Below are 26,501 nucleotides of genomic sequence, written 5' to 3' on the forward strand. Positions count from 1 at the left end.
AGCTGTAGTGGTAGTTGGTTTCTGGTATTTGTACTCGATTCATGTGAAAGAGTACCTGGTTTAAGATTACGACCCATCTCCTCTGACAGTATCACTGCTGCGCTCGCAAGGAGGTGTGTGGAAGTTGTGGTGTGATCTGCAGTAGCTTATTTAGTCGGACTTCACCTTCAAGCACTTGAGTGTTTGGGCTCAGCCTTCTGAAACACTGTAGACTTAAGAGCAGCACCACTGTTTTTTTTTTTTTTTTAAACTAAGTTTTCCTCCTTGAGGTGCAATCTCCTTGCCACAATGCATTCAGTCACCTCCTGTGTCTATTCTGAGATGTTCCCTTTTCCTCTTGTACTGCTGTGTGTCCTTCTGGAAGGAAAAAGCAAACTTTACAGCTGCTTTGCCCTGACAGCTTAGGTAGTTAGAAGAGAGGAAAGGATTAGTTTCCCTGGCACTCTAGGCAGTTTTCTAATATACAGCTACTGGTGAAGGCTGCAAGTCCTGGTGCTTCCTTCTCCTCTTGACTTGGGGGTGGGAAGGGACTAAGGCCTTTGCAGCTTGTGCCAACAGCCCTAGCAAGAAAGCTGGGAAGCTGCTTCCACTCTAAAATAGAGACTAGGCCTGGCCCAGTGGAACAGGAAAAAGAGGAGCCTTGTAAAGAACAGTGAGTCATCATTCAGAAATCTGTTGAAAGTAAACCAAAAACCAGGGTCCGAAGAGAGGTGGCACCCAGTCTTTTACTGCAGTTTCTGTTAGGCCTAATTTATTTTAAAAGAGCTTAAAAAAAGCTGCTGTGGGAGCAACTGAGACAAAAGCTAGCACAAGGTAGCAAATAGCACCAGGTCTAACTTGGCCTGTGTGTTTTCATGCTGGAGTCTGGATGTTCAGGAACCAGGACATGAAGAAAGATAATGGATCTAAAATGCACATACACAGAGACAGGAACAGCTAATGAAGGGAGAGTGAGCTTGGAGCAGCTTGGTCTGGGCATAAAACAAGGTGAGGAAGGGGCTGGAGATGTGGCCGTGGGAAGAGACAAAAGGCAGTGCAGCAAACGCCTGCAGTCAGTAGCCACCTTGGCTGGTGTGTGAGGAAGGGCAGGCGTGCAGGGGAATTTTTCTCATGGGTGATTAAGTGTGGTGTTCTGCCTGATTCCTGGTGATCTGAGGGGTTCCAAGCTGACACCCAGCATTTTTGCCTCCAGCAGGGGAGATGGTGGGGACTAGAGATAAGAAATCTGGGGCTGTTCACTGGGAAGAAGGGAGAGCGCTCCATCAACCAGCAGAGCTGAGGAGGCTTCCATCTCTTCAACATGCATCTCCAGAGACAAAAGCTGCTGTGTTGTGTGAACGTAGATCATCCACAAGTAGCTAGGTAGTTACAGATTCATTTTGCATGGGTCCAGATCCTGCTTTTCACTGGCAGGCTGAGGCATACTTAAGATTTGTACGACTGGCAATAAAAACTGGTGGTTCCTGGGACGTTTGGGGAACGCGTCTGGATAAGGACCCGCGCCTTTACCACAACTGCTGCTCCCAAGGGGCGTTTGTGCAATCTAGGCACGCAGTTGTATGGCCTACACGTGAAACTACAGGCTTCATTCTGACCCTAATCCTGTCCCCTCTGTGGGTTTGGGTATCGGCAGGGAGCACTTGGATGCATATTTCTTGAGGAGAATAATCTCCTTTATAGAACTAGCTTGCAGCTGACTTCTGTCCTTTTGAATTTCACTGTGCTGCTTGGTGTTGTCAAAAGCGATTCCCTGTATAACATCACGCAGTTTGCAAAAGAGAAGGGATCGTCCCCTGGCGGAACGAGTTACTGGTATTTCAGGTGCTAAAAGGAAACGTCTTTAAGTGAGACAGGTAAAAACCACCCTCCAAAGGGGGGTTTCCTGCTGCCTCCCCAAAACCACAGCTAAATGTTGCTGTGCCGGCAGCAGAGCCAGGAGCTGCCTCTTGCTTGCTCTTGGCTCTCTCCGGGGCTCGGAGCACTGCCAGGGCAAAGGCAGCGGGTCATCCTGCGGCTTCCAGGCTCCTGAATCGTTGATCGACGCTGGCCTTTACTTCTTGAATGAATTCTTCTTTCCACTTCTGCAGCTTAAAGACTTCTTTCATAGAAGGTGTTCTTTATTTATTAATGCATTGTTCCTAGCTCCTCCTTTATAAGCTGAATTATTGAAATGAGGAGGGAAAAGCGAGATCAGATGATCTGTTTCCTGCTGTGAAAAACGGCCAAGAAGGCAGGAGGGGCGCCAGTTCAACTAGGCTATTCTCTCTCCTAAAAAAGGAGCAAGTCCTGTCCCCAGGAGTTAACTGCTTCAGTCACGCTGGTGGGAAGGTGTCCATCAGCCCGGGGAGAGAGGCTGTTCTGTGTTCATCCCCTGCTCTCGTTTCTAATGTAGGCAGATGCTCATCCTAGGAAGCCTGAGGCCTCAGCAGCGCTGCAGCTCTGGCCTGTATATGACGGCGATTAGAAGAAGTTTTGCACATCCATTTTGGGTAAAGAAGTCAGGTCACTGAGCAGTGTCTGGGCTCTGTGCTTCCACCCCGAATACATAAAACGGCTCTTCGTTTAGCACTTAGAGATTTCAAAGCCATCAACGATCTCCGTGGAGCACAGGATTGTTCCTGCATGCTGCTCTGCTTCCGCTCACCCCCTCACTAGTGAGGGGCTCCGGCGAAGGTCTGAGCTGGGTGAAGCACCCAGGAGAAGGCTTTAGGCAGGGCTGGGGGACCCAGGGCCTCCGAACACCTTGCAGCTGGCAGACCCTGGCGGCGGTGCCTGTGCCGCTCTGCTTCCTCTTTCCGCGGTGTCCCCTGCTGTGTCCACGGAGGGGAGCAAGGCAGCGCCGGCACGGCCTCTGCGGGCTCTGAAACGCAGGCTCGCTTAAAATAATAGCAGGAAAAATAATAGCTTGGATTCAGTAACCCAAACAGGAGAACTAGGGTATTAGACTTCAGCTCCACAGCCCATGCCTAAATTTTAAATAGCGGAGAGCAGGCTGAGATTTCATATAGGAGCAGGGTGTCTCCCGCTCGCCCGCAGCGGCTCCTTCCAGCTTGCCCGCAAGCGTTTTCTGCGGGCGCAGGTGAGCCACGTGCAGGAAGTCGGCTCGGCACTGCTCGGGAGGGGGAACCACGGTGCTCAGCAGGCACGTTCTGGAGCAGAGTCGCTATGTTGAATCTGGGTAACGGGAGTCCCGGGACAACACGAGCTAAGGTGGTGTTTGCTGGCCCATCTGTGTGCCCCCTTCCCTATAGCATCAGACACACGTGTCCACCTCAGCGAAGAATCTCTTGAAAATACGTATAATCCTCCTCTTACTGTTTTGAGGAGGATTATAACCCACATGCACATGCAAAAAAACACCTGTAAGGTTTGAAATCGATCCTTACTCCCCCCTAGAACAGGAACAGGATGCTAAATGCAGTCAGGCACTTCAGCCGTCTGCGGCGCCTCCCCCGACGAGACCCTGGGGACAGATAAACGCAGCTCCTGGCTCAGGCCCGGGCACAGCCGGGGCAGGATGTCGGCGGCTGCGAGCTGGGGGCACCCGGTGGATCTGCAGAGGCAACCTGGCTGCGCCTGAGGCGCCCGGCTCTGGAGGGCCTTTGCTCTGGGGAAAAACGTGTGCCCCCCCCCCTGCCAAAAACGCGTGGTTCTTCAGCATCCCCATCTGCCGCATAGGCAGTGGCTGAGGACTGTGCAGGTTGTGACACCCAAGCCTGCCCTCAGCTGCTGCTTTGGCGCTGGGGGCACCGTGACCCATGGGACAGAGCTGGCCAGCATGCCACAAGTGCACCGGGCCTCAGCAAGCGCCCTAGGCCCTGGCCAGGGTGTCACAAGCGCACCGGGCCTTAGCAAGCGCCCTAGGCCCAGGCCAGGGTGTCACAAGCACACCGGGCCTCAGCAAGCGCCCTAGGCCCTGGCCAGGGTGTCACAAGCACACCAGGCGTCAGTAAGCGCCCTAGGCCCAGGCGAGGGTGTCACAAGCACGCCAGGCCTCAGCAAGTGCCCTAGGCCCTGGCCAGGGTGTCACAAGCACGCCAGGCATCAGTAAGCGCCCTAGGCCCCAGCCAGGGTGTCACAAGCACGCCAGGCGTCAGCAAATGCCCTAGGTCCAGGCAAGGGTGTCACAAGCACGCCAGACGTCAGCAAATGCCCTAGGTCCAGGCAAGGGTGTCACAAGCACGCCAGGCCTTAGCAAGCGCCCTAGGCCCCGGCCAGGGTGTCACAAGCACGCCAGGCCTCAGCAAGCGCCCTAGGCCCCGGCCAGGGTGTCACAAGTGCGCCAGGCCTCAGCAAGTGCCCTAGGCCCACGCCAGCGTGTCACAAGCGTGCCAGGCCAGAGGCCCCCGGCCCGGTCCCTGGCAGGCCCGTGCTGCCGGGAGCCCGGCAGGAGCCCGGCCGTTTCCAGCGGGCTGGCGGAGCCCGGAGCCGGAGCCGGGCTGTGGCAGGGCCAGGCCGGGCGCTGGCAGCACCGCAGCGGAAGGGCGCAGGCTGCCCCGGCCACCCGGGGAAGCGCGGCGGTGGCAGGGCGCGCGGCGTGGGCCCTGCTCGGCTGGGCCTGGGGTGACACCGCCACCGGGGAGGGAGGAACAGAGCGCAGGGGAGCCACGGGGGCGGCACGGGGGTGCCCGCGGTGGCGCCGCGGGCAGGGCCCGGCGCAGCCCCGCCGAGGCGCGCGAGGCCCCTTTAAGAGCCCGCCGCGGCCTGACGCGGCGGCGCCGCCGAGCTCGCGAGATCTCGCGAGAGCTCGAGGGCCCTCCCGCCCCGCCGCGCGCCCGCGGCCGGGGCCGGGGCCGGCCGGGGACTACCCGCCCCACGCTGCCCCGCGCGGGCGCCGGCCAATGGAGGCGCGCGCGGGGGGCGGTGGCCTGCGGGCGGCCGGCCTATGGCGAGGCGCGGCGCTCCCGCGCGGGCGGGACGGGCGCGCGGCCCCCCCGCCCCCCCGGAAGTGATGTCACAGGCCCCATGTGAGCCGATTGCAACACATGCAGCGCGGAGAGGGGGAGCGCGAGGAGCCGGTGTCCGACGTCAGCGCCGCCGCCAGCCCCGCGCCGCCGCCGCCGCCGGGGGGACCGGGCCTGAGGTGAGGGCGCGGCGCGGCGGGGGCGGCGGGGCGGCGGCGCGGCGCGGCCGGGCGACTAACCGCTGTGCTCTGTGCCGGCCGGCCCGCCGCAGGCAGCAGCAGCCGCAGCAGCAGGAGGAGGCGGAGGGAGAAGATGGCGGACGATCCCAGCGCTGCCGACCGCAACGTGGAGATCTGGAAGATCAAGAAGCTCATCAAGAGCCTGGAGGCGGCCCGCGGGTGAGCGGCGGCGGGGGCCGGCGGCGCGGCGCCCAGCGGCCCGGGAGGCGCCCGGCCGGGGGCAGCGGCGGCGGCGCGGGCCGGGCCCGCCGCGGGCAGGGCGGAGCGCGGCCCCGCTCCGGCCCCTTCCCGGGCCCCGGTGCCCTTTTGTCCCGCCGGCGCCGGCGGCCGCTCGGGGTCCGGCTGGCGGCGAAAGCCTCGTTGGAGCGGTGGGGGGCGAGCGCGGCGGGCCCCGGCGAGAGGCCCGGTCTCCCGCGAGGGGAGCGGTCGCGCCTTCCGGGCCGGCCCGGGCCCGGGGCGCCTGGCGGGCCGCGGCCTCTCCCGGCGAGCGCCCGCGCCGCCCCGCAGGCGGGGCGCAGCTGTGCCCGCCGCCGCGCCGAGCCCGGCCGGGCCGCGCGGCCCCTGGGAGCTGCCGAGCGCCGGGGCGCGTCCGGCCTCGCTCCTGCTGGGCGCCGCCGTGGGAGCTGTGGGGCCCCGGGCGTCCCATGCCAGCTGGCATTTGGGAACGGTGGATTCCAGCCGGAGTAAAAGGCTCCTTGGGCTGCCCAGTGCAGGCTTGGGCTCCACCCAAGAGACCAGCTGGCTGGAGAAACACAGGGAGGGGTAAGGGCAGGGAGGCACAGGCTTATCTAGTGGCTGCTTTATTACCTGTTTTACTCAGTTATCTGGCTCTCTTTCTCACCCCTTCACCTCCCAATGAAAGTGCCTAGCAATGCTTCCCCCAAAGCAAGTGCTTCCAAAACTTGAGTAGCGTTAAATTTGACATTTCTGATCTCATATATACTGTTCTTGTACTTCTATGATCGCTTTTCATCAGGATAAAAAAAATGCTGGGTGCTTCTAAAGCTGCTCCATGCCAAAGGCGACCTATGTGCCATTTTCTGTAGGTAACTAGGCAGTGTGGTGTTGTGCAGATCAGGGAGCCTCTCGGGCTTGAGTTGTTGCAAAAATTACGGGTCTTGGAGCTGTAAAACTGCAAAATATTTGTCTTGGAGTGCAACAAAATATGGTAAAAATTAAAGGTGATTCTTCAGCCACCCTTGTGGCTGCAGTTTGCATAGATTTATCTGAACTAGTCTTCATCTAGCTAGCTAGAGTGCTGCTGGCATCTTACTATGGCAGCCCAAAAGACAGGTTATGTTTGGATAGCTCATTTAAGCCAAAAAGGCTGTCCTGCACTTTCCTTAGTGCTGGCGTTTATTCCTGTGTGGAGAGTGGGCCAAGGTTTGGCTAAAAATGAACCTGGGCACGAGGGTGTGTGTGGGAGAGCCCAAACTGGGGATGTCTCTCTTTTTTTTTTTTTTTTTTTCCTAATCTGTGATGTAGCTGTTAGTGAAAGGGATGGCGGGGCTGGGACTGTCCTGCCACAGAGTGGACTTTGACTGCTTCAGCTGATCAGGCAGCTCTGCCATCCATCGCACAGAGAGCGCTGTGAGTGGGGAGGTCCAGAGAAGCATGGGAGCGTGTGAGTGACTTCTGCTGTGAAGTTGAAAGGGGGGTGGCTTGGGGGGGATGTGGGCACGTGTCACAGCTTGTGAAAAGGGATGTTGCTCTCTGTGGCAGTGCTGAGAGAGGCTGGGACGTGTTTGGGAAACGTATAGCTAGCGTTTCAGCTCTCCCTGATTCAAAATGTGGTAGCGTAAGCATGTCTGGCTTTAATGGCAGCTCTTACTTTGCTGTTTAGAATAGATGCATATAGCAAAGGACTAGATTAAAAGTGATATTCAGGAGCTCTTGGAAAGTCAGGTGGAAAAGCTAGGTTGGAAAGAGTGGCTGTTTGGGGTAGAACTGATGATTATCTTTTCTTGACAGCCTGCTAGGGCCACAGCATAGGCATCTCCCCTCTATTCCCAGTCCATGTCCCCTGGCACATTTCTAGTTCATGATAAAAACACTGTAAGTGGAATAAGATGCATATAGGAGGTTTAGGTGAGCCCTCCAGATCCAGCATTTTTCCTAGATTTAGACTGCTGTTCCTTAAATTAATATTTGTGAATTGGCTAGTAAAACAAAAGTACTTTTGCCTTACAAAAGTAGCTAATACTAGCAAACTTTGCTGAAAACAAGGCTATACTGGTTATGTGTAAATGTGCACAGTGCTTGTAGGGAGACTGAGCCAAAATTATCCTAGTCTGTTTGGACCCCATAAGAGTAAGAGATGCTACAGCTCTTGCTGCCAGTGGCATCAGGCTTCCTAGCACACAAGAGGTGTGAGCCAGTGAAACAGGCTTTTCCTGCCTTTGGGAGAGTCACTTCCCCTTCCTGTGAAGTAGGAAGACCTGTTCTGGGATGGATAAGGGGGCAAAGCCTTTAAGTCGGGCAGTGCGAAGGGACAGGGCTTCTTGGTGCCTCCACCTTCCCTTACTCATGTGCTCCTAATAGTGACCCAGCAGCAGCGTCCCAGTTTCATGTGCTGGTTGTTCCTGCAGTGGATCAAAGGGATGGGAAATAGAGGAAGCTGGAACTAGACATTCAATTTGCATGTGACAGGTGGGGTGCCTTTGCTGTTACGTAGCCATTTCTGCAAAATCTCAATGAAATCTGGAGAGCATTATCAAAATGTTAAATAAACAGAAGAGCAAGGAAATGCTTTTATAATGTCTGGGATAGATGAGGTAAGGGGCAACATTTGGCCCTAAAAGCAAGGAAAAAGATTAGACTTTGGATTTACTGGAAGCTGATCAGCTAGAGGCCGGTGAGGGTAAGGCTGCTCCTTGAATTTTAAGGTAATGTCTTAGAGTGTCCTGCATTATTTTTCAAGCCCTGCTTAAGAGCTGACCTCAGGTTAGCAAGAACCTGGCAAATGAAAATAATTTAAAAAATTGAAGAAAACCACCAAACCTGCCCCACCCCTGCTGGCAGGGAGTAGAAGGAACTGCTGTCTCTATCTTACTGCCTAAAATAGAAGTATCTGTTATCTCCTAGCTTTTCCAAAGTTGAGTTGCAAACTATATGAAGTTAATGATCTTTCTGATTTGGTGCTAAGGGAAGGAGGGAGCATCAGGGCCAGTGTCCATAGGGTCTTGTGAGAGGTGGGGGCAGATGATGGCTGAGCTCTGTGATACAGGCAGTTAACCCTTCTAGCCAGAAGTAGATGAGAGTGAAAGGCTGGTGATGAGTAACTTATGCCCTTTTGAGAACTCTAGCCCTGTCATCTCTGGTGGCAAGGGAGGCTCAGCTTCTCATCAACCTCCTTCACTTCTGCCCTACAGAGGGATTCTGCTTTCTGATCAATCCAGAGTTAGCCTGTGTAAAACTGAGTCTCTGTGGAGGAGACTGTGCCCCTCAGTAGCTGCAGCCATGTCTCTGCAAGAGTGAAGCGTTTGCTACTGTGTTCTTCCTTATCCTGTCTCAGGGCTTCTGTGCTATTGCTTCGTGCAGTTTTCCAGTATTGCTATTAAACTGACAATTACTCTTTGTTCCTCTGGTCTTTGCAGCCCTGAATAGTTTAGCAGGGCTACAGTCAGTTTTTCTGCTAATCTAAGCTGTAAATGCTTGCTCAAATTGAGCAGCAGCAGCAACTAGCAGCCTTCTTGCTGGCTTAGGCCTAGGATAAGGCATCTGAATTACGTTTGGAAAACTTCTAAAAGCCTTAAACAGGGGCTTTCTTCCTGCAGGCCATTCTGCTCAAACAGTTTACTAACACCTCTGCTGGGAAGATTGGCTATCTGACCTGGAGTAAAAGTACTGCTGGTGCAGGGTGTGGGGCTGTATTATAATGGCAAAGCCTTCAAGAACCTGCTGCCTTGAGACATCTCTCCAACCTTGAATTTAAAGGAGTAGATTTCTCTTCAGAGTAATAACTTTTGTTAGCTATTTTATTTTGCTGAAACGGGGAAAGAGAGGGCAAAGAGAAAGGTGAAAAGTGTCTTTGAAGGCCCTCTCTGCAAGCACAGTTCAGCCTGATGAACAAGATGGGTAGAAATTGAGCATCAATATTATGTTTCCCAGATAAGTAAATTGGAGGAGAAGTGAGGAGAAATGAGGCATGTGTGTGCTTCTGAGCAAATTCAGAAACTAGCTTTCAACAAGTAACGTACTCTGAAGAAATGAATCAAGGTGAGAGAGTGGAGAAATGGCAGGAAAAGGGGAAGTCACGATGCTTCCAGGAAAGGAAGCATGCCATAGGAAAGCAGAGCAGTGTAGTCTCTTGCTAGGAGGTGGATTCTGCAAACTCCTGCAAAAAGAAACATACTAGTTGAGCTCGAGTGTGGAGAAGCTGACCTGTAGCTTATACATAAGTAATTGTCTCAGCATGTGTTGCAAAAAGCTGCAGTTGCAGCTGAGGTTTGCTTCAGTGCATCTGGCAGCTTGCTGGTTCCTGTGGAATGGCCCAATTCTGGGATTAGCCTCAGATAGCTGCTTCCCAGCCTTGTGTGACAGGGATTGGAACCTACTCGGATAAAGGTTGGTGGCAAGTCTGATATCTCTGCACCTTGTTCTGAGGTGTCCCGGGATGGTGCTTTTGTGAGCAGGCAGGCTGGCAAGATTGAGACCCGTTACTTTGGATGACCTGATGGTTCTGGAGAACAAGGTAGACTTGGTCTGTTGTGCTGTTAGTGTGATGGGCCTTTTTGGAAGTGACCTATGAGCCCATGTACTAGTGAGTTATTGCTGGAGCTGTGAATGCTGTGGCAGCCCTAGCTGCCAGCAGTGCTGCTGTGATCCATTTGGGAAATAACTGGGATCGATTGTGAGTAATGTCCTGTTGCATATCTTGCCTCGTTCCAATATCTTCTTCAAAAGAAATGCTGGAGTTCATAGAATCATGGAATCAGTAAGGTTGGAAGGGGCCTCTGGAGATCATCTAGTCCAACCTCCCTGCTCAGTAGGGTCACCTAGAGTATGTTAGACAGGGCTGCATCCAGGCAGGCCTTGAATATCTCCAGAGAAGGAGACTCCACAACCTCCCTGGGGAACCTGTTCCAGTGCTCCGTCACGTTCAGGCGAAAATTCCTGTGGTTCAATTTCTGCCCATTGCCTCTTGGCCTGTCAGATGGGACAACTGAAGAGAGTTTGTCCCCATCCCCTTGACACCTTCCCTTCAGGTACTTATACACATTGATTTGTATTACTCTGCATCAGAGAGCTTGCTTTCTCTCCTGAATTAGGCAGTGCAAATACTCGTTTGATCCTGGTAGCATCTGCTGCGCTTGATTGAAGATGGCTTGTTCTGCCAGTAGGCGGTATTGTATAGCACCACTGCTCTGAAGTTGTAACTGCCCTGGGATAGCTGCTGAATGTGTTAGAAGAGTTGATTTTAATAGTAATGTGCATTACTTTATAGTATATGGTGGTACAGAATACTGTAAATGAGGGTAGTAATCCTACTATGTTAAACACCCTACCTACTTGCCATTAGGCAAGTATCAGTATGACTGTCTTTTCTTTAAGTGGGGTCATGCATGAGGTGCGGGATTTAATGTGGGTCTTTGCTGTGACTGGTTTCTGGCCATACTGCCAGAGACATGTTGATTCAGAGGTTCCCTTACCTGCTCCCAGAGTTGCAGCAGACTTCTTTCCCTGCCTTCTCCTTCAGGGTACATCTGTCTTTGTAGGTGTAGCTCAGATCTGTGTTCTGGGAAATGATTCGACCCGTGATACAGAATTTATTTCTGCAGAGCTGAAGCCTTATCTTAGCATGAGGAGCAGGACGGAGACTTTGAACCAGATCTGGCTGAGCTGGCCTGTCTGCGAAGGGCAGCGTTGTAGCAAGGTACTATTTGGTTCTGCTATGTTAATTAGGTTGCTGTGCTGATATGTGATGTTTCTGCCAGACATAGGATGGCCTTGAGAATCTCTACACAGCCGTTTGCGGCATGGTGCAGGCCAGTCTCCAGTGGATCTACCTTTGCTGAAAGTCTTCTGCTGGCGCCTGGGCTGGGTCAGTCCTGGGGCTTGCATTCTTGTGGAGAACATGAGACCAGAGGAGCAGTATCTGTGCAGTGGAACATCGGATTTCTTTTATTTGGCTGTGAGTTTTTTGTCATGACTGTGATCCACCACTGGTGTGTGGTGTGTCTGGGGACAAAGTTACAATTTAAGTTCTTAGCCAAATTCCTTATAGTGCTTTCTCAGTCCCGTTGTCTTCAGGAGAACTTCTAAAGAAGGACAGTGCTTCTGTTCTACAAGTAAAGGCTGTAACAGCAGTACTGCCTTCTGCTTTTGATAGTGTGAGGAGAAGGAAAAGGAGGCCAGGGTAGAAATTGCCCAGGGCAAAAGTCAAACCTGAGGGCTCTGTAGCAGGTAATCAGGCAGGAGGTATTCCAGCTGCATATGCTCTGTTTTCCTGCTTTGACTGTTTCAGTTTCTTCAGGCTGCCAATCTCCATAATACTGGATTTAGAAGCTGAATACCCACACTGTGAGAGTGGGACTGATCAGACCTTGCAGAGCTGAGGCAGCATCTCTAAGAGCTTGCCTTTCTGTGGTGTTGTGGAGCCAAATGAGTTGAGGATGGGTGATCTGAGAAAGCTGTCCATTCCCTGTGCTGGGGAGAAGGCAGCCGGAGCTGCGAACGGTATGGAGAGGGTTGCTGACACCTTGCTCATTGCTTATGACTGTTGTAAAGCACTTCCTCTGCTTTCTCATCTGGTTGCTCTACCTGTGCCTTTTGAATTATAGTAGCAATTAAGAAGCGCTGTTTAGAGAGTGCAGACTAGCAAGTGACAAAAAAAGGCCTGATCTGGGAGAACTGTTAGGTGTCAGAAAAGAGTTCTAGCAAGTGTTTGTAGCCTTTGGTAGTTCTGCAGCCTGATATCCCTTTTTACAGCTGTGATTCATTACTGAACAGCATGATTCATACACAGATCATCATTCACATAGAGTTAATGAATGAGACCCTGTCTGCTGAAGACAAGCGACACGGTAGAAGATGAGAATGAGCACCTCAAAAGAAGATGGACATTGGCTTTGTGGCAGTTGGGTTCCACCCCCTCCCCCCATTAGCTCTCTATTTCTATGTACCTCTGAGGCATTAACATCTAACAAGCAAATCTGTATTTAGTGTTTCAGTCCCTCAGTGTACATCTTGTACCGAACTGGCCCATTAGCATAACGCAACAAGTCTTTTAAAACTTGAAGCATTAATAATTGGAGAGGGAGGAGGGAGAGCAGGGGAGCTGTGGCAAAACCAAGCCTGCCAGTGAGTCACAAATGTCTGAAGTGCAGAAACGTCTGTTCTACTTACCAGTAATTGGGCATACGGGCTTTCTGCATTAGGTCAGATGCAGCCAGTAAGGTCTGTTCAAAGCATGCCTATGCAATTATTTTTTGTGATGTGTTGCCTTTGATCCAAGAATTTCAAAGTGGCATTGATTCACCTTCCCTGTGGGGTGTGCACTATCCACTCATGCTGATTCAATGCTGTTCAGCACCTCAGAACGAAGTCAGGATCTCTTCCTCGAACTGCAGAACAGATCTGGGATCTGGGCACTGCCTGTTGTCTGAGCATCAGCCACAGTGTGGGAGCTGGCCCTGGCTGGGGAAGGGGGAAAGCTGGAGCTTGGAATCTCTTGCCCCTGGCAGGGGAGCTAAGAGCTGCAAGTGACTGTGCTGCTTATATTAAGCTCTGAAGGCAGCGCGTGCTGGACCAGTGGGAAAGGGCTGTTATCTGCTACCAGTGCAGCCTTGGGACCTGTGATACCTGGCCGAATTCCCTGCTACGTGGAGGAGGAGGTCTGTGACCTGGTTCTCCTTTCACTTCCTTCCTGTCCCTAAGGAGCGATGCATGCTGAGCTCTGGAGTCAGGTACTGGCCGCAGCCCAGCAGCTGCTCGGAGGGAAAGCACTACCTTGCCTGACCCTCGGTGAGCTGCTAGCCGGTCTTGCCTCTGCTGCTTTGCTGAAGCAGCCATCTGCTGCCTCCCTGTGGGAGGCTTTTCCTCACTGCTGAGGCAGGGTGTGCATTTAGGAAAAGCAGGTCACTTTCCCTTTTCCAGGGTAGGATCTGGCTTGGTGATTAGCTTCCGAACTTGTACTTGGTAAGCTTGCGTGGCATCTGGGGGCTCTTACTTGTTTCCTCTTTGAGAAGGTCAATGGGTTTGGGTGAGAGGGCAGGATATCTCTTCAGGACAGTCTTAATGTTTGTGTTCAAGTCGTTGCTGGCTACACAGAATGCTTTGTGTATATCATCTTCCTGTAATGCTGTATCCTCTGGCAGATGAGAGAAGATTCCTGTCTAGAGCCCTGGGACAGAGCTATGGCATGAGGACTTGGCGTTGTGTGGGCCACAGTGGTGAGAGCTGCACGGCCTTGTGCTGTGCAGCTTGTGATTTCCATTTCTCTAGACAGAGGTGACATTCAAAGATTGACTGGGCAATTAACCATCTGGAGGGTTTCTCAGACTCGGGGGTTCACTTTCTTCAATTAATGCTTATGCTGGAAAGTACCCTTGAGGAAAGAGTGAGGTGGTTCCTGCCACTGCAGTCCTCTCCTTTTGTGTGCTTTCTGTGTTCCTCTGGTACTAGATACAGAGAGATTGTCTCCTCCTTACTTTTGCTTAGGAACTGATCTCTTCCATATCTTCGTATCTCTCTTTGGATGACCTGGAAGCTTTTGACAAACACTTTGTACAAATGTCTCCTGTTGCTGCCTTTTAGTAAATTGTCCCAAACTGTGATATGTAGTGTGATTAAAAACGCGGAATGCCTCTGAAGTGGTGGTTGCGAGGATCTTGCTGTGCTGATGCAAAACAAGCACTGCTAACAACATGACTTGCCCCTTAACTTGTGTTAAGCTTCAAAGGAGCTTCAATGGTAGGTCCTGTTACCAGCTAATCGGTGTTACGGGCTCTGTGTAGGTATCTCTCCAGCACTTGTCATCTACTCAAGCTGTGGTTTTAAGTGCATCATCTGAACAGGAAGTAGGATTTCAACTATTTTTGATGGGGAAAAAAAACACACAAAGGTGTTTCTTCTCAAGAAGCAATTTGATTGAGGCATGTTGGTTATGTGTGTTGGAACATTCAAACCACTTTCTCAAACACAGGCAATGGAGCCTTTTGGTAGGCTTCCAGTTGACATTGCCTGTGAAACACTGAAGGAGTGCTAGACTGTTATGTTTCTCTGCTCCTAATTAGCCAGCCTACTGGTTTTCCAGCAAATGTCGTATAGCTTTTGCATCTGCGGTCATCTCTCCAGACCTGGCATTAGTGAACAGGAGCTACTTCCTATTTTATAAGGACTTTGTTGTTCTAAATGATATAAAGTCGTTAGAGGGCACATCTATGACCAGTCTATGTACTTTTCAGCCAAATTCATGAGCTGTGAGAGCCTCTATGTGGAAATTTCCTATGGCACTTTCAGTGCTGTCACAAGATTTATGAGTAGGGAAGGTCTAGTGGCATATAGTTAGGAAGAGAACCCATACTGGCAACTTTGCACTTGCCTGTACCAAAGTCCTTTGGTTTTCTTTTTTCTTTTTACAGCGGTTCTTCATCTCTGCTCAGATATCAGGATTTAAAAAAAAACCCTCAAATACTTTTCCTTTACATCACTGCTTGTGTGGAATTGCACTCTCAACTTAGTCCTTCCCTGAGGTATTGAATGCCTGCAAGTCTGTGTGGATATTTATTCAGAGGTAGTGCTTTTCTCTCGGGTACTTGGTATATGTTGGTGAACTGTATGGAAATTACAGGTATCTGCCTTGCAGCTGGCTGTGGACATGTCAGTGATGAAACTGCGTCTGTCCATCGTGCAAATCTGGTAGCCGTGGCTGTCTAGGCAGCTTGGGCTCCTCAGTATATGTGGTTACTGCCCAGGAAGCTGCAGTCCTCTTGGACGGAGATCGAGGCTGTTACCTTGGGAAGGTGACACTGCTTGAAGCAGTATGTGGCAACAGTTATTTCATAGAAAGCTTCCTAGCTGTGCTATGTAGCTAAGATCAGATTATCTGAAAGCTGTTTGCTCTGCTTTCATGCCAGTCTTTTGCAGTCAAATACAGGCCTTGTCCTGCCCTTCGTTCCAGGCAGCACTGGAAAGCAGGGAGCTTATGCTCACAAAACCAGTACCCTGTAAAGACAAACTAGTTTTGACCTTCCTTGCCAATATATCTCCATATTACAGAGTGTGCTATTAGAGTAAAACGTTTCATTGTAGAACTACTGCTCTGCTGCTGTTTGTCAAGTCTCCCCTGATACCACAGTGTAGGCCAGAAACTGCTATTTATATACTATGTCTGTTGAATTAATGCTCTCCCTTGCCAGCACATATCCCGAACTCCATGAGGCAGGTTGAGTGACTGCTCCTCCGACTTCTAGTTGGGATTGCTCTCGTCTGCCGAGCAACTCTGCCAAGATGAGGGTAGCCATGATCGGTTCTTACTGTGTTTGGTGCTCCATGTGGTGTGCAGTCTTTCAGGTAGCCACTTAATTTGCTGTGTACGATGGTGGGACTCTTTGGAAAATGTCTAGGCTGGTTTTTGGTTTCAGCTGAAAGCTGAAGGTGCGAGAACCTGTTCAGCTGTTTCTTCTGACCAGCAAAAGCACAGAAACCAAATCCTTGTAGATCAAGATGGCCACCCGGAACAGGAGGCTCAACTGCCAGCCGTAACAAAAACCATCCATGGGGTATAGTTGGCAGCTTATTTCAAATGTAATACACTGCTTGTCTTGTGTACTTGCCTTCTGTTGTGGTGTTTTCTTCATGCTGAACCATAAAATGCAAGCACAGTAAGCCACCACTCCTGGTGCCAAATGTGGACTGGGACTCAGCACAGAAATCAAACTGATTTAAGTGCTTCTGAAGGGAACCCAAAATGTACTTGCTGTGGTATTTAAGACCAAGAGCTGTTGTAAGGCACAGTGGGACCTTGGAGGATGATACCTAGTAGGAAGTGCAGAAAGACTTTTACAGGAAAAAGCTGTTTGGATGCCCGAGTTCCTGCTTATAAGGAATATTGGCAAGGCTTGCTTGATTCTCACTTCAGCTTTTCCAGGCTTGATTACAAATGATTCAGCGCTGCACCTACTGCTGCTCACTCTGATAACTTGTTCACATTTGCCATTAGGCCTCTCTGCAGCTTGGAGCACTGTTTGTTTTGTGGTACGGTTGTCTGAAATTCAAAGTGTAGGAATGCTGTTGTGTTAATAATAGAACAGAAGAGACTCTTACCCATAAACCTAAATTTGCGAAGGCACTTGCTATCCTGGGAGAGCAAGGCACGCTTGCTGCTCTTTCCTCCTGCTTCCTCCAAACAACTCTCCGTTGGCAGTTTGTAGGAGTAGGGTTAGGGCCGCCCTGTAGTGGTTTAGGAGAGGATTCAAGGCCCCGGTCTTCTCCACTGTTCTGGCCTGGAGCTCTAATGCTGGTATCTTCCTGGTCATGCTAAATCTGAGCTGATTGCCAGTTTCTGGTGGGGCTGGTGCAGTGTGGTTAGTGACCGTAGTACCTGGGAGGCTTAGTGTGTCTGCCTTTCCAGAGGCTGACATGTGTGTGCCCTCGTGCTTCTTTGCACTATGTGGACGGGTGCCCTTAGTGCTTTGTCCTTCTTCGGCTCCTAGTGCTGTGGCACATTTTGTGCTGTTCTGTGGTCTGGGATGCTGGTTTCCTCCTAAGCAAACATTTCAGAGCATTTCAGATCCTGATGCACATACTTACATTACAATGGCAGCTATTTGGCTGCCCTGCAGACACTCCCTAGCCCAGAATAGGGACAGCAACTGTCTCTAGCTGCTTAAAACTTCCTGGCTCAGTTCAGTCTGAAAGCATTAGCTTCCAGCTGATCTAGTGCAATTTGTCTTGGGTGCATTTAAACGGGGGGGGGGGGGGGGGGGGGTGATGGAACCTCTCAGCATTGCTGCCTCCTTAAAATAAGAAGCCTGTGAGTAGGATATAATCTGAACTGCTTCAGATTTATCCTTCCTGGAGGAGCACTGGGGAAGATACAGGGAGGAACCAGCTCATTAGCTCTTTGATCCTGAGCTGCCAGTGTGAACCCTTTGAGCGCTTTCCTTAATCTAGATTGATTACTTAATTGTGCACTCTAACAGTTTCATAATGAAGTTTTTTCTGGCAGTGTGCTTGCTGGGGGATTCGTAGTTGGCAAGGGCTGGCCAGGCAGTGAATGTCCCATGTACTTCATGCACAGTTGAGCCTGTTTGTTACAGGAGTCTGCTGTTTGGAAAGGCTCCTTTCTCGAGGTCGGTAGTCAGTGTGGTTTCCTGTAGATGGTTCCCAGAGTAAATGTAATCTAGAACATAGTGCACAGCTGATATAGCAGCTGAGGAGGAGGAGGCATGGGATTTGCAGAAATACCTGTCTGTTGCTGTTCGGACCCTGTGGCTGCACAGACAGATAGGAGCCCTGGAGATTGTACTGGTCAAATATGCCGGTATTTTTTCCTCTCTGCTTTTTTTAAACTGCAGCTTTCTTAGAAACTATCTTTGCACTTTGGCTCACTGAGGTGAGTCTAACATGCAACCACAGGTTTGCGGACCCTGCCATCTAGCAGCAAGGTCACATGCAGGTACAAGCTTACTTTGTCACTCTCTGAGGTAGGTTAACAAGGTCTTAGTGCTACATGACATCTGCAAGTTGTCTGCAGCCATCTTAATTGTTTGCATGCACATGCACTTGAGTTGGTGTCCTGTTGGTCTCGGCTTGTCTGGGATGTGATTTAATTTAGTGATAAGATGCTGAAAGCATGCTGATTTAAGGAAGAGAGATAGATAAAGAGCAATGGGTGCTGAATGTTACCTTCAAGTAGCTGGCTTCCAAAGGAGCTATTCTGGGTGGATTAATTGTACCCAGCAGGCGGCGGCAGCAGCGTGCTGGCAGGGTCTGCCCCCACCCCACCCGTGACTCCATGGTGCTAGGTGCTCAGGGGCCTCTGGGTGAGCAGGCGAGCTGACTCCTTGTGTGCCAGGCTCGTTTGGCACGCTGCGCTGCGCTGGCTGGCACTGCTCTCGTGACAAATTGCGTGTCTGCTCTTTTACTGGATTCTGCAGGAATCTGTTAGTGCCTGAAATAGCTGAGTAAATAGTGACAAAAGTATGTCACATCCAGAAAATGCATTTGATGTTGGTAATGGAGGTGCTTCTGGATATATAACCAGGCTGGAATTTGCTGAAGGGCTGGACCAAGTGTATTTTTATGCTGCGTTGCACTCCAGTTTGAGAATTATATAATACGTGTATTCTCTCCCACTTAGAGATCCTTCTGCATTTGTGTTGCAGTAGTGGATCAGAAGGGTTTGTGGAGTCCACTGTGTTATTCTGGGTAGGGTGCTGCCGTGTTGCTAAGGAACAGTGATTTGATGGACGCACGTGATTGCTTTCTAGATAAGATGCTGTGTGTAATATGAATAATTGCAAGCTACAGTGCTCTCTTCAAGGTGTTGTTTGGCATAATCCAGCCGGCTCCCAGTAAACAGAGCCGCTGGCTAAAGCGCAGTTCTGATGCCCCTGTCAGTCTGGCCAGTGGTTTTGGAGCAGAGCAATGTAAAGATTGGAAGGTTGCAAACAGAGGGCAACCGTAAGGCTTTTAGGGGTGGCTTGTATTTAAAAACATCAGGCCTTTTAGGACAAGTGTTTTCTTGCTGAAGGACTGTTCTTGTGAGTGCACAGCTGGATTTCCTCATTGCTATTCCCACCAGACTAGTCTGTCTTGCTGTCTGCTCTTTCCCAGTTTGGTCTCTTCAATAGAGGAGAAGTTGTATGAAATCGCTTTCTAGCAGGAGAGCCATGCCGTGCCCAAGGGGCAGAGCCGTCCCGTCTCCCACCTGCCACACTGGGTAGGAATGCCCTTAGCTCCTGCAGCAGATCATCTTCTACAAGCAGCGTGGTCCTCAGAGCTCTCTAATCTCTGGGAAGCCTGAGCATCTCTCCCTTCAGAGAAAGGAATGAACTGCGCGAGCTTACCTCAAGAGTGCTACTTTCAGAAAAGTCGGGAAGAGCTGCTTTCATTCTGATCAGCCTCTTACTCAAAGGAGCCTGCTGGGAACGATGGGCCATTACACCTCCCCTAAGGCTTGTGCTATTCACTGAGGTAGCTAGCTACATTAATTGAGTGGTGTATATGGAGTATTCTTGGCTGGTATGACCTGGAAGTCTGTGATGGCTGTCAGCATGGCTCAGAGCTCCTCCTGGGAATAACGCATGCAAGTGTCTCCTTGCGACTTTCTTGATTAGTGTTGGGAGGGGGGGGGAATTTTGGAAATTAAAACCAATTAGTTGTCTTTAAGGTCGGGAACTTATTTGACCTACCAGCATCCATTTCAACTTGGCCTGAATTGAAGATCTTGGGAAGCGGGCTGTACAACTTTTGTAAAGAGGCTAATGAGGTGATGCTTTTTAAAGCACTTCCCTGCTGTCTCTGTAGCCCAAACACTTTAGGCAGGACACTAGCGCTTGACAGACTGAAACAGCAGCAGGCAGGTACTGTGTTAGTCTTATCCTACAGTAAGAAAAAAAGCAAACCCATTCTTTTCTTAATGGCTGAAAAAGCACCTTTTTATTGGTGACCTGAGCCAAAATCCTTAATAGAGCTGCCCCCCCCCCCCCAAAAAAAAAAAAAAAAAAAGCCTAGCTGGTTTGCCCTTAAGAGGGCTAGAGGATGTGCTGAGGCATTTGTCTTATGCCATCACCTTAATTGTGAAGTGTGAAATCTGGGTCAAACTTGGGGCAGCAGTGAAGACATCTGAGTAATTTTATGGCAAATGGGAGGTCCCTGATGGAAGGCAGATGGGGACTTTCTTGATTTCTGGAGAGGTTGGATAGAATTGAACCACCAAGCTCCTTTTGTGGGACCTACTCCATAGCTGTTGGATAAAGGAATAGTAAGCTTAATTTACTTAAGCCAGGCCTGTGGTTTGTGGGGTCTTCTCCTGTGTCTGTGCCTGAGGGTTGATGCTCTTAAACTTGCAGTCATGTACTTAAGCAAAGTTTATTTAAGGCATCTTCCAGAGTTGGTGAGCTTTTCTGCAAGACAAAGTGCTATTAGGAAAGTAGAAAAGACCAGCTGCTACAAAAAGATACTTCCAGTTCAGTTTTTGTTTTAATTCTTGAACGAAGTGTTAAAACTATGCTCAAGTTGGCTACTGGTGCTCCAGCTGTCTGAGAACAAGTGGAATGGACTTAAAAATGCCCCTGAAGTATGTGGCTGCATTGTTTTAAGTTACCTCTGCTGGGGCCTGCTTCCCTGCCTTTTAGCTTGCAGCTCTTAGCCTGTAAATGTGTTCCTTTTCTCTAGAGTAGTATCTCAGATTAGGCAAACAGCTTGGTAGCAGCTAACCTGAACTTGTGGTTACGGAGTCAGAATCCTCCGAAGAGCTTGTTTCCTTTTCTTTTCTCACCCAATTATTGTCCAGCAGAAAGGGGAATTACACCGATAACAGTGAAGTGAAGCCTCCATTGGGGTGGGAGGAGGAGAGAGAATTGTTGGGTGGACTGTTGTATGAATACACTCGATGCTTTAGCTGGTGGCCGCTCACGATTCTTTTTTCCTTTCTCAGCAATGGTACCAGCATGATATCGTTGATCATTCCCCCCAAAGACCAGATTTCGCGAGTCGCAAAAATGTTAGCGGATGAGTTTGGCACTGCCTCCAACATTAAGTCCCGAGTGAATCGCCTTTCAGTACTGGGAGCCATTACATCTGTACAGCAAAGACTCAAACTCTATAACAAAGGTAACTTCTAGCTCATATGGATGCTGGCAAATGTCTCTTACCTGGAAGCATCCTTAAGTTCCTGTCTTAGCAGTTTTGTGCTAATCAAATCTGCTGGCCTGTGCTGCTGTTTTGCACTGATATTCCAGGTATGTTGCCCATGGACAGCTACTTCAGGGATAGTCCTTGGGACTAGATACGCCTTTGCACATAAGTGCAAATGTGATGGCATGTAACTGCAATCATTTGGGAGGGAATAGACCCAGGCCGTTAAAGATGAGTGCAGGAAAAGGATTCACAGCTACTGTTTTGACTCCAGCAAGTGGCCTTCACTGAGATGGTTCATTTTGTAAGTGTCATGGGGATGTTTGGCTTGTTTGCAGATTCTGCAAGCTTGCAAGCTCTTAACAAGTTTAACTTTCTATCAATGTTATATTGGGTTGCCTTTGGTTTCGTGCTTTAAGCTGTTCAGTGCAGGTGCACCATCTCAGAGTTAGGATTAGTTTTCTATTGCAGAGACCTAGGAAGGAATTATGGGGCAGACTGTAAAGAATGTAAAGAAAGTAAAGAATGTGTAAAAGAAACTGTAAAGAAACTGTAAAGAAAGTAAAGAACGTGGGAACTTCAATTTCAATACTGTGTTAAGTTGCAAATCCTGGTAGTTAGCTTCTGGTGGATATAGTTTGCAATATTTCTCAGTAATCTAAAATTACATTGTGTCCTTTTTAGTACCTCCAAATGGTCTGGTTGTTTACTGTGGAACAATTGTGACAGAAGAAGGAAAAGAGAAGAAAGTCAACATTGACTTTGAACCTTTCAAACCAATCAACACATCACTGTATTTGTGTGACAACAAATTCCACACAGAGGTAAGAAATTTCCTTAATGTCTACTGGTCTTGCAGGAGTCAAAGTCAAACTTCTTTCCTAGTCTCACTGAAACAATTCTTAGTTTGCTTGAGTCCACAGTCTCTAGAACAGCGGGCTTTAATTAAGGGACCTTGTTGGTGAAGCCACTGGATGGCTTGTGGCTGGCCAGTATTCAGAAATGTGTGATAGTTGCTGAAAGGCATTGTGAGTTGAGATATTGTCCAACTCCTGCTATAGCTGATTTCATGGCCCAGCTGGTAAGTGCTGAGTTTGTGTAGCCCACAGACGTGAGCTTGTCTCTGTAATTGGCAGCAGGTTTTTTCTTATTCTTAGAGGCTCATAGATCTTATTCCAAGCTATGCCTTAAAGTAATGCCAAGAAAATATTAATGTTACCAATCTTGATACCAAATGTGTTACCTGAGACTCTTGATAAAAGAACTGTGGCATGTGCAAGAAATGAGGCATGTGCATAATTTATCTAGAGTAAGATGGGGTTATTTCTGTCTGGTGTTTAAGTGCAGGATCTACTTATCTTAGTTAAATGAAGAGTTTTGAGACATATTTAAACTGATATGGATTACAGTAGTCCTTTTGTTTGCATGAAGCTACTTTGTTGCATCTAAGTGTGTTTTGACTCTATTGGCAGGTGCAGAGGTCTCTATTTGTAGGTGTTTGACTACATTTCATATCCATGACATTCATTACAGTAAATGCGTGGAGTGAGGCTTGACCGCCTCACGTTTGAAGTGCGGGTTTGCTGCAGCCTTCAGTGATGTAGTTCTGCCTGGATTTTTGGAGACCTAATCCTGGGTTTCAAAGGGCAGGAGTACAGGCAGAAAGGGATATTTGTTCCACAGGTGTGAGATACCTTCCTATTCTGTCTCCCCAGCAAGGATGAAATCCCAGTCCCAGTGCATCCTAGATCTGCCAGGAGTGCCTGAAACTGGGAGCAGCCTCTATCTACCTAGAGATAGAGCTCTTGAAAGCTCTGCTGAGCCCATGTGTGTGGGCAAGTGAAGGCAAGGGATATACCAGGGAGCTGGGTCAGGGGGAGAGGTGCACCTGTAAGGGAAATATTTGTGCCAGCAGTTGTTGCCAGTGGGTGGATGACAGTAGGGCAGTGAGTTGTGTTCTGTCCCACCAGGAAAGGGATTAATTTGGTCTTGGCTGCAGCTCCTGCTTCAGGGCACTGATTGTATACAAAAACCCTGCTGCCCTGTGGGCTGTTCCCAGGAGGCAGCTGTAAACACCCACTTGCTGGTGCATAGCATTGCTCAGCAAGAATTGCAATAACTTGAGAGGAATTTGTGATAATGACTACTATTAATAATGTGACTTACTGACAGCACCTTTCTCCATGTGCTGGGTGCTCTCCTGTCTCTTTTGGATACAGTCTTAGTTTACTTAATACTGTCTGCACTACAGAATCAAATCTAGCTGTAAAAGCATACTATATGTAATCTCAAGCAATGAGAAGATGTTAGTGTTGGAGTCCACATTTGTCTGTTACTATCTCAGTCCTAGCTGTATAATGGGAACTACTGCTAGAAATTAGTAATAGCAACAGATTTCATATGAAAATGAGGACATGTAAAGGAGCAGAAAAAGGATGTGATCCTCTGCTTCCGGCCAAAGCTGGAAAGAAACTCAGCCCTGGTTGATAGAACAAAATATAAAAGCAATAGGCCCTTGTTTACTTGACAGGTAGAACAGTGGAATTGCTGGCATAGAACTGATGAAGGGGAAACTGGGCATCACTGATCCTTGGATACTCAAGTAAAATAAGATGGAATCAAGAACATGCGAGCTGTAGTCATTTGTTGCCTGGCAATGATATCTGATAAGATTTCCTGAAGATATTTTACTGCATGTATGAAACTGAAGTAACTTCCCAAGAGGGATATGAGCCTTGATATGTGTGTCTGAATGGTAGGATTTACAATGACTTATTCTGATACCTTGGCTTGAGCGATTGTCCCAGTCACACAGCTTGCATTACATCTTCTTAACTGGGATAGTGCCAAGTAATATGCCACTTCCTTCTCTCATTCATCCCACTGCTAGGGAATTAATGCAAAATATTTATTTTGGCCAGTAGATTCTATTAAACCTCAGTGCCTGTTCCTTTTAAGCTTGAAAGTCATAGACTTGGTTGTGTGGATTTTTGGATAAAGGTGACTGTCTTGCTCTTTCCATTCAGTCCAGTGATCAAGGAGGCAAGTAAAGGTCCTGTGGTATAAACCAGCACCATCACTGTTAAGAACCAGTGACTTAAAACTATCTGTAACTGGACAAATGTTCTACCCTGCTGGTTGGTTTTTGCCACTCTGGTTATAACATCAGGAAGAGGATTCTTGCTGTTGTGTTTAATTGAGTGTATGTAGGTGAACAGCAGTGTGAGGTTGCTGAATGAGCCTCCTAGTCTGGAGGCTAAAGGCTCAGCTAGAGCTGCCAGAACTCCCTCTAAAGGACAGGTGTAGAATTTGGGTGTCAGGCAATGTCCCGTAACACCAGAACTGGCTCTGGGCGGGACATTGTGATCAGTCTTAAATGTGCTTTGCAGTGGCCCTTTAAGTAGTCTTATGTCTCTTCCCCAAAGTCCAGCTGGAAGCAGATATTTGTCAAAAGATACTTAGAGCCCTTGATAGCGAGCAGTCTTTTAATTTTTAGCTGGCTTGAACCACCTGATGGAATGAGTTTAGCCTTAAAGAGAAGGTAGTTGAAGGATAACTGCATTTTCCAGCAAATGTTATAGCTATCTTCTCTATAGCTAGTTACTCACAGGACAGTTTTAGTTCTGCTTTGTAAGGCTGAATTTGTCATTGCCCAGGGGAGTTCATCCTTCTGCCTTTGGGACTTCTCTGAAGTCAGCGAGCATAGCAAAACAGTATTTGTTGGCAAGTGGAAAGTCAGGCTATATTGATGCTTTGTAGAATAAAACCTAATTGACAAATAGCCTGATCAGCGGGCTAAGCAAGTTCTGATCTTTCTGGCTGGAATGCTAGGAAAACTACTATTCCAGCTTTGCCAGCTGGAGAGGTGATGCATTTCACTTTGTATTTTCCAGAGCTGTTCTTTAGAGTTTCGCTATTACACCTGCCAGCGATGAGCTGGTAATACTGGGAAAATAGCTATCAAGCTTAAGTGTTAGTTTCCTGTCATTTCTTGGCAGAACTGTGTGAGACGGTTACTCTTGACTCCTTATTCTGCTGCTTTTCCTTTAGTTTATTGGTAGAAATTGCACCGGTCACCTACTATGTTAAACTTCCTTGAGGTTTATTGTCCTTCGTGGTCTTTCAGAACAAGAAACTTGAAAAAAGGTGTTTTGATCTTTCTGAACCTTGATAAACTAATGCTTATGCTGACACCATTGTTGCTGTTTCAGGCTCTTACAGCGCTGCTTTCTGACGACAGCAAGTTTGGCTTCATTGTAATAGATGGTAGCGGTGCACTCTTTGGAACCCTTCAAGGAAACACAAGAGAAGTCCTGCACAAATTCACTGTGGATCTTCCAAAGAAGCATGGTAATGCATTAGTGACTCTAAACTTTTTGCAGCAGCAGATGATAGGATGGGGTGTGGGGGTAGAAGAGCAGGAAACTTCAGCTGTAGGTGTTTAACCAAACTCAGCTGCTTGTTCCCCTGAAGTCTGCCAGCAAAGCCAGTTTGAAGTCTGCCAGTTTGAGCCTTGTGACAAGATTAATTGAATTAATAAAATGTGCAGTTGACCTTAGTGACTCTTTTTTGCTTGGCCCACTTCCCCATTTGTTTGGTTTTGGAGCAGCCTTTAGTAAAGATCTCTAGTGCAAGTAGTAATACCACTTGGTAGTGTCCTTAAATTTTGCATCTCGTGGTGTTGTGTGCAAATCACATTGAAAAGCAGTAACCTGTTCCTTGCAAAAAGCACAGAAGCTTAATGGACCAAGCAAAACTCTGGTTCTGTTATGTGATGCTGTGTTGTATATTGACTTCAGAGAATTCTGTTAGCTATTCCTGTTTTACCATCCTTCTCTGATGTAGACTGGGATGGGAGAAAATGAAATAGGAATGTCTCCCCAGTAAGCTAAACCCAGCAGTGTGTCTGCCAGAATACATTGCATCAGCAAAAAGGGTATGCCAGGCAGTGTAATGAAGGAAATGGCATTTAACGAAGGTACAGGATATGAAAAGTTTTGGACGTCTGTGCACATTCTCTATAGAGAGGGCTATAGTGAGTCTTTGAAAAACATATTTCCCTCTGTGGGATGTATGGAAAAAAGTCTCTTGCTGTGAATGAGCACTCTATTCACTTGGTGTTTCACTGAATGCCCCTAGCTCTGCTTGTGGCAAACTAATTTAGAAGACTGCATCTGCCTTTGGCTTCAGTTACTCCAGGCCCAGTTGGGACCATGTACTAATAACCTCCTAGAAAAGAAATGTCTTCCAGATTGCTGCCTCACAAATTGCTGCCTCTCATCTGTTCTCTCTTAAAGGTAGAGGAGGTCAATCTGCCTTGCGTTTTGCTCGTTTGAGAATGGAAAAACGACACAACTATGTAAGGAAGGTAGCAGAGACGGCTGTGCAACTGTTCATTTCCGGTGACAAGGTGAACGTGGCTGGTCTTGTTCTAGCTGGATCAGCTGACTTCAAAACTGAATTAAGTCAATCTGACATGTTTGATCAGGTGAGTGTTCTTTTCTGAGCAAAGCCCAAATTTTTCAGCTGTCAGTAGTAACGTGGTGATATT

At 48.9% G+C, this 26,501-nt stretch overlaps 1 protein-coding gene across 1 annotated transcript in view; it reads left to right on the forward strand.

Moving 5' to 3' along the window:
- Positions 1-4,976: 4,976 nt before the first annotated feature.
- Positions 4,977-26,501, forward strand: part of ETF1 (eukaryotic translation termination factor 1) — a 28,664-nt gene continuing 7,139 nt past the window's right edge. Inside the window, exons 1-6 of the mRNA XM_062587708.1 lie at positions 4,977-5,083; positions 5,176-5,302; positions 20,751-20,926; positions 21,635-21,774; positions 25,162-25,300; positions 26,248-26,438. Coding sequence (XP_062443692.1) covers positions 5,217-5,302; positions 20,751-20,926; positions 21,635-21,774; positions 25,162-25,300; positions 26,248-26,438 — 732 coding nt within the window. The 5' untranslated portion in view covers positions 4,977-5,083; positions 5,176-5,216. The remainder of the gene's footprint in view (positions 5,084-5,175; positions 5,303-20,750; positions 20,927-21,634; positions 21,775-25,161; positions 25,301-26,247; positions 26,439-26,501) is intronic.

Source organism: Rhea pennata, chromosome 14 (assembly GCF_028389875.1).
Source record: "Rhea pennata isolate bPtePen1 chromosome 14, bPtePen1.pri, whole genome shotgun sequence".
NCBI lineage: Eukaryota > Metazoa > Chordata > Aves > Rheiformes > Rheidae > Rhea > Rhea pennata.